The 7,550-nt window shown below is 54.6% G+C and overlaps 1 protein-coding gene across 1 annotated transcript; it reads left to right on the top strand.

Moving 5' to 3' along the window:
• Nucleotides 1-239: 239 nt before the first annotated feature.
• On the top strand, nucleotides 240-7,537 carry CCNT1 (cyclin T1; the record flags this gene model as incomplete). The annotated part of the gene is given in 9 exon segments (XM_010148157.1): nucleotides 240-321; nucleotides 623-751; nucleotides 1,462-1,522; nucleotides 2,898-2,960; nucleotides 3,309-3,354; nucleotides 5,499-5,662; nucleotides 6,014-6,084; nucleotides 6,428-6,821; nucleotides 6,824-7,537. Coding segments are annotated over 9 exon segments (1,724 nt in total), but the record flags the coding sequence as incomplete, so codon positions are not given.
• Between the last annotated feature and the right edge of the window lie 13 nt (nucleotides 7,538-7,550).

The following is a 7,550-nucleotide window of genomic DNA, read 5'->3' as shown; positions in this document are numbered from 1 at the left end:
TGGGAGGGTGAGGCTGGGAAGGAGGAGAACTGCGCCGGCGTATGGGAGAGCCCGGGGCTGCCCACAGGGAGAGTGAGGATGGCAGCGGGGAGAGCTGGTCCCGTTTTAGGAGTGGGGAGAGCCCAGCGCATCTCGGCCACAGGGAGAGCGAGAGCCGGCTGGGTGCTGGGGGGATGTGAGGGCGCTGCTCAGGGGCTGTTGTCGTTTAAGGCTGTGTGTTTCCTTAACCACTTCATTAGCTCTCAGCTCACCATCAACACGGCCATCGTCTACATGCACCGCTTCTACATGGTGCAGTCCTTCACCCAGTTCCACAGGAATGTAAGTGTGCTGGGGTCTGGTGGGGTGGGGGATCGCCGGGACACCCCAGCTCTGCTGCTGCCGCCTGGCAAACAGCCTGGGGGTGACGCGGTGGGACTGACCCTGGGGAGGGGGTCTGGGGAGGGTTGTAGCTGTCAGTAGTCACCAGGGACTCTTTTTTTCCTCTGGTGGTGTTTTTAGATTTGCTCAGGCTTTGTTTTTTAAAGGAATACTTGTTTTAGATGTGAGAATGAGCCTAATTTAATTGCTTTAATGTCAAACTTACTAACTTTAAGGAAAATAATGTTTTCTTTCCTTGAAGTCGGTGGTACCAGCAGCTGTGTTCCTGGCAGCCAAGGTGGAGGAGCAGCCTCGTAAGCTGGAGCACGTAATCAAGGTAGCACATGCCTGTCTGCATCCCCAGGAAACTCCTCTAGAAACCAAGAGCGAGGTAAGTGTGGCGATCGGAGAACCGTGCTCTGACGTGAGGAGTGGAGGCACGAGGAATGGGAATGGCAGAAGTGTACTGCATCCTGAATCGCGTGGCTACAGCATCTCGTTAAATCGGGGTCGGCAGTACCCGCTCTCTAAGCTGAGCGGCTGTGTCCTAGGATGGTCAGTGACAGCTTTCCAATTCTCTTACACCACTGAGAGCTTTTTGGGCAATTGAGTAGTGCCTGTGGCAGAGCAGAAGGTGGTGTGCACAGTTTGGTTCTGTTCTGTCCCCGCACCTTTTAACGGTGGGTTTATTAAAAATGTTGCCCTATCTCTCGAGACAGCCCGTCTTACCTGGAACTGAGTGGCCAACCCTGCTGAAAAAAAGGGGCAGCTTTATCCAGGGAAGCTTAAGGGAAAAAACCAAACCAGCAGCTAATTCCTCTCGTGTACTGCACGTTGTAGCCGTCCCGTGCAGTGCGAGGGACCAGGACTGAGAGGGCTACTGTGGATCCCGAAGCAGAAGCACTAGCAGGGAAGCGGGTCCACCCCAGCACTCTGCTTTCTCTTTTCTGGCAGGGAATCTGTGCCAGTTCCCCCGGTGCAGATCGGCATAAAGATTCCCCTTTGCTCTTTTTGCCTCCCTGAGAAAAGGGGTGTTAGAAATGTGCAGGCTTTATACGGAGTGCCTCATCGTGAGTAACTTGCCTGTCCTCTCAACCCCAGGCTTACCTGCAACAAGCCCAAGACCTGGTCATTCTAGAGAGCATAATACTGCAGACCCTGGGTAAGTTTTTCAAAGCGGACGGGCTGCCACACGAATCCCAGACCCAGGAGTGTTCCGCAGAGCGGAGAGCCTAACCGCAGTGTCTTCTCCACAGCTGAAGGGCAGATGCACAGCTGGCCAGTGGGAAAACAAGAGTCCAGGCAACAAACTCGTAGAGTTTGTGGGTTTTGTTTTTTGTTTTTCTTTTTTCCACACCCACTCCTTGCGTTTCCCTTTTAACATCAGTTTTTTCAGGTGTAACTGGTGTCAGGTTCAATGCTCAGAGAAATGAAAGTGTGGCTTGGGCTTTTTTTTTTTTTTTTTTTTTTTTTAATCCCCCCCTCACCCCCTGACAGGTTTTGTACTGCTCGGACACCGGTTGCCGTCCGCTGTTGTGCTGCTGTACTCCAGAGTGCTTTAGTTCTGTGGCCAGGAAGCAGTTGGCACTGAGAGATGGCTAATGAAACCTGGGTTAAAAGTTAATATTTCGCTCAGATAGCTGAATATGGGGGTAAAAAAATAAAATAAAGTGAGTTTTTGGGCTTTTTTTCAAAGTAGAAGCTGGAGCCTATGTCTAGGGAGGTGGCTGTTGGATCCAGTACCCTGCTCCTTTCTAAAATGTACTGTTAAAATGTGGTTTTACTAACAAATGTTCCATTTCAGAGGCAGTCTGTAGGTAGAGTCCCACTCCAAAATACGTGGTTGAGAGTAAACGCTACTAATCCCTCACTCGGGAGGGGAACGTGTGTCAGTGGGTCGTGCCGGCCTGGCGAGCCAGCGGCTCAATTGTGACCCCGGTTCTGCAGCGTCTCCGGTCTCCAGTTGCCCTTTCTAGAACGTTTTGAATGGGAAGGATCGAATCTGTTGCACATATGGGCTGATTTGAGTTTGGGTCGCTTTTTGTTTTAGCTTTAAAACATAATGCCCCAACTGAGTAGGAAACTGGAGCGAGGATGAAGTTCAATGCTGTAGGCTCCTTCAAAGGGAAAACGTCTGCTTCCTCTTAGCTTTTTGGGTGACAAAAATTCCTTTGAGCAGATGCCATTGTCTTCTCCTTCCTCCCAGCTGCTGTAAGAGGCTTTGTCCTGCTATTTTTAAGAATCCTTAATAGTTGTTTTGTTTTCAGTGAGGTCTTTTCGAGCGCAGAAGTCATTTAGCTGCTTGGAGGTCTGGCAGCAGCAGTGACCTTCGGGTTTTGTGACTGGAGAACTTGAGTCTTCTGGATACAGGAAATCGGGCTCCTCTATTCCTGCTTGCCTCCGAGCAGAGAGCAGGGGCTGTAGGAGGGAAGGGGAGAAGGCCTTGTCCCCCAGGAGCGGGAAACGTGAGGTTCATAGATCCGTGAGGGGGTGCACTGCTGGCTTTCTGATGGCCGTATGTCTCTGTGTTCTTCCAGGTTTTGAGATCACGATTGACCACCCCCACACCCACGTGGTGAAGTGCACGCAGCTAGTGCGAGGTAAGCGGTGTCGGACGCCGGGCGCTTGCGGCTTCGCCTCCGCGTGATCCGAGCTCGGTGGAGAAAGCTGGGAAAACACATTGTAGTGTTCGGTCGGGACTGCTGGGGAACTCGCCTGCAGCCAGCCTCCTTAATAACCCTAACAACTCGCAGTAGAATCGGTTGTAGGTGGCTGCTGCGATGTTGCCCACGCAGAGCTCTCCGTGTACAGTGGTTTCTAAAGTCCCGGCTGTGGCGTAGCTCGTCGAACCTTGCTGGGTGGCTCCCGTGGCGGCTCTTGTGCTAGAACGTAATAATACCTGTCGGGATACACAGCCTGATGTCCTGCTTTTTCCTTTTCTCTTCCAGCCAGCAAGGACTTGGCGCAGACTTCCTATTTCATGGCTACCAACAGGTTATTATTTTACAATCGCTTCGTATTTGACAGAGGGGTTTTATCCGGAGGAGATGTGCGAGCCCCAAGGTGGCGGGGAAGCCTGCGAGCGACTGGGGTTCAGAAAGAGCGGGAACCCTTTCTCCTGCCAGTTGCTGGTTAAAACCAGCTGCGGAATTGGCCATTTGAGCGAGGCGGATGGGATGCTCAGGAGCTTCACTGCTTGCTTTTCTGGGGAGTTAGACACTGGGGAAAGCTTAAAAATCCCAAACCACAAGGTAGGCTTGGAGTGAATATACACGGTTTTACTTAGCGCCTAGATGGGAGTTTTCCCTGAATTAGGTGCTGTGCAAATGGTCAAAATCCACGGTCTGTACCCCAGGGGAGGCTGATGGAGGGGGTAAGGGGAGAAAAAGGGGAGTTGGATGCAGGCATGAGGCGCCGCGGGAGAAGGCCGTAGCCTTGGCTGGCCTGCTTGACTTGGAAGCTACAAAAGCCCCTGTCCTCTTGGCCTTGGGAGGTCTGAGTGGTTCCATCAGTAGTTCTTCATTGCACGGCAGGTGCCAGCCCTTGTATTGGGACTTCTGACCTTTTAAAAACCAGTTAATTGCCCGGATTACCAGCTTCAGGCCAATCGCAGAGTTCATATTTGGAACAGACAGAGTTGTGGACGCAGAAAATCTTGTGGGTTTTGTGAAAGAGCCGACAGAAGTGAAAGGGTGGGAGGGAAAAGTTGGGTTTAGGCACTAGCACGGGTGCAGCTGCAGAGTCCGGGAACACCTCCGAGTCAGGAATGTGCGTGGCCTTGGGCGAGCCGTTTCCTCCCTGCCCGCGAGAGGTGTTACCCGCTCCCCTCCACGGCATGCCGGGAGGGCTGTTTGTTGGAGGCGCTCTCTGGCTCCAGAGGGCACCGTGTGGGTTTCCCGCATCAACTGGCAGCAGGGGAAGGCTGTGTTCGTGACGTCTGGGTGAGCACATCCTTGAAACGTGTTTTATCCCTGCAGCTGTAATTGCAAAACCAAAGAATTGGGAGTTTGGGTTATAACTGAAAGAAATCCAGGCACAAAGTAAGGAATGCAGCCAGGCAGCCTCAATTTTTGCCTTAAAGTGGTGCTGTGGAGTGCCTGATTGAGGTGCTGAAGTGCTGAGCTCGATGTATCGGGCGTAGTTATGGGTGTTTGCTTCCTGCTGGCATCGTGATGGTGCAGAGTTGGGGCTCTCTGTGCCCCTTCTTCCCTTGGCAGACCGGATAAAGGCTCTGAATGTCCTGGGTTTGACTTACTGACACATGGATAAATACAGTATCCGAGCTTCAGGCTCCGTGGCCGTCGATGCATCCCTCTGTCTCGCCACGCTGTGTCCATGGAAAAGCGTTTAGTAGCCCGAGCGTGGGGGAAGGAAAAGCAGACACTCCCATCCTGCGGCTGCATGTAGAGGCACCCCTTCCACCAGGTGCCCTTCGAAAGGGCCGATTCCCGGGGGTGACAGCGCACCCACCGTGCTCTCACGGTTTCTAAGGCTTGGTGGGCCTGGTGTTCCCGCAGGAAGGGAGCAGGATGCTTAGTCCACCAGTTCCTGTTCCCGGTGCTTGCGCCTCCCGGCACTTGTGTCCGAGCTGTCGCGCAGCAAATTAATGTTCTGATGAAAATGCTCGTTAAGGTCCCCTTTTAGGTGCTCCTGAGTCCCTCCAGCACATGGTGCCACTCACAGCCTGAAGTTTCAGTACTTTTCCTAAAATATATCCCTTGGGAAAGACCACACCCTTCCTAAATGCCAAAAAGGGCCAGTTTGCTCCTTGAATGCCATCCCAGGAGTTGCACTTGGAAGTGGCCGAGTTTCTCAGGCTGAGCAGAGCCCGCAGAGGAGTTGGGGGCCGGCAGGTAACCCAGCTGCTCGCTCTCTCCCTCGGAGGAGGCCCCAGCGCTTCCGCACGAGCCACAGAATTGCCCGGATCCAAATCACCTGCAGCAGAAGGGGGAAGCAAATCGGTGGAGAGGGATAGAGACGCCTGTAACAGTAGGGTTGTACTGGGGGAGGAATGGCAGGGACTTCCCCACCACGTCCGCCTCTCGCACAGCGTCTGTTCAGTGGGCGATTGTGAGTGCTGAAGTACAAGCGTGGGAGTTGATGGCTTTCTGTTTCTCTCTCCCTGCTGGCGACATCAGCCTGCACCTGACCACCTTCAGCCTGCAGTACACCCCTCCCGTTGTGGCCTGCGTCTGTATCCACCTGGCTTGTAAGTGGTCCAACTGGGAGATCCCAGTCTCCACGGACGGGAAGCACTGGTGGGAATACGTTGATGGCACTGTAACTCTGGAGCTCTTAGATGGTAAGTTTTGGGGCGAGGTTCATCACCCCCCAAAAAAAGGCTCTTATGTTATTTTAGCATCTCTGTTCCTGGGTCTGCCCTTCAAACGTGGCCGACGGCCAGTTCAGGGACTCCGGGACTCCAGGTCTTGCCAAAGTTTCCAGTGTAGCAGCAGCTTTTATGGTACAAGAGATGGCAAAAGGCAGCAGCGAGATGAGTTTAAATGTGATCAGTGATCCCAGTTCTCAGTATTTCCCCTCTCAGAGTAGCTCCATCTCATCAGTAGCTCAGGAAGTAGGGGTTTGCCCTGATGGATTAGTGCTGCTCTGCCCACCACTGACCCTCCTGCCTGGGGTTGTGTTTTCTCCACAGAACTGACTCACGAATTCCTACAGATCCTGGAGAAAACTCCCAACCGGCTTAAACGCATCCGGAACTGGCGGGTAAGAATTGGCTTTGTACCATGGGTGCTGGCTGAACACGGGCTCTGATGTCTTGTGCGTGCATGCAGCATCCCCGGGATGACAGCACGAGGCAGGGCACCTGAGTGGGGGGAAATCCGAACGCTCGGCAGCTGCAAATTTTGGCGCTCGAGTCCGTCTGTTCCTGGTTAACTCTGGAGACCTTGGTTTTCCAACTGCTCCAGCTTGCACCGGTTGGGTCCTTTCCCACAGGGAGGGCGGGGGGGATCAGATGAGAGCTCGCGCTGCGCCGGGTGAGCGGGTCGCGTCACACCAGCTCCGGTGACAGCCCAGAGTGAACGACCGCTCGCTGCTTTTCTTCCAGGCCTCTCAGGCAGCCAGGAAGTCAAAGGCCGACGAGCAGGGTGAAGATGACAGCCTGTCGGAGCAGACTATCCTCAACATGATTTCCAGGAACAATAGCTCGGACATGAACATCGCCGGGTTAATGAGCATGTCGACATCCTCCACCGCCGGAGCGGGGCCGTCTCTGCAGGCCACGGTGGATTCACCCGGTGACCACAGCAGCGGGGATATGCCTGACCACTGGCATCCTCCAGCCAGGCTGGATACCGGCCAGAGCCACAGGACTAACGAAAGCTCTTCGGCTGCTGAGCATCCCTTACAGCAAGATGGCGCTGGTTATCAGAAGCAGAGTGTCAAGAACGCCCCGTCGGCCAAAGTGTCGCTCAAGGAATACCGGGCCAAGCACGCCGAGGAGCTCGGCAGCTGGAGAACATGGAAGCCAACGTGCGATCCCAATACGCTTACGCCGCGCAGAATCTCCTGGTCCAACAGCAGCGGGAGAGGGAAGTCCAGCAGGACAGCAACCCTTCTCCGATCGTCCTGAAAATTCCCATGGGTGGCTCGGAGAACCCTCCCGGCCCTGAGAAGAGTGACAAAGCCTCGGCTCTGAAGCTGAGGATCCCGATGGCAGGTGGAGACAGACCACTGCTCCCCTCCAAGCAGGAGGAGATAAAAATGCGGATCAAGGTGCCAACTGCTGCAGACAGGCACGGCTCCTCGGAGGAGAGCAGTGCCAAGAACCGGGAACACAAGGAGAAACACAAGGTCCACATCTCGAACCATCACCACCACCACCACAACCACCACTCTCACAAACACTTACACGCCCAGCTCGCCGCCGTCCCCAACCCCGTGGCGAACAAGCGGCCGGGAGACTCTAAACACAGCAGCCAGCCTAGCGCCGTGCCCCACAAAACCTACGGCCCCCTCATCGCTGCCCGCAAGAGGCCCTTGTCGGAGGAGGCCGCGAGCGCGGCCCACGAGCACCAACCCAAAGTCAGCAAAGTCTCCAAAGGCCCCGGCGTGCCGTTCCCTTACCCCCACCTCCCCGGGCACGGCTCGGATGCGGTCAACCTCGCTTTAACCCAAGCCAACAAAACCCGGGGACCCCACGGCAAATCGGACAAGGGTCCCACGGGGGC

Source organism: Eurypyga helias, unplaced genomic scaffold (assembly GCF_000690775.1).
Source record: "Eurypyga helias isolate BGI_N326 unplaced genomic scaffold, ASM69077v1 scaffold20263, whole genome shotgun sequence".
Lineage (NCBI taxonomy): Eukaryota > Metazoa > Chordata > Aves > Eurypygiformes > Eurypygidae > Eurypyga > Eurypyga helias.
Note: the sequence above shows the minus strand (reverse complement) of the source record. Positions and strands in the feature narration are given on the sequence as shown.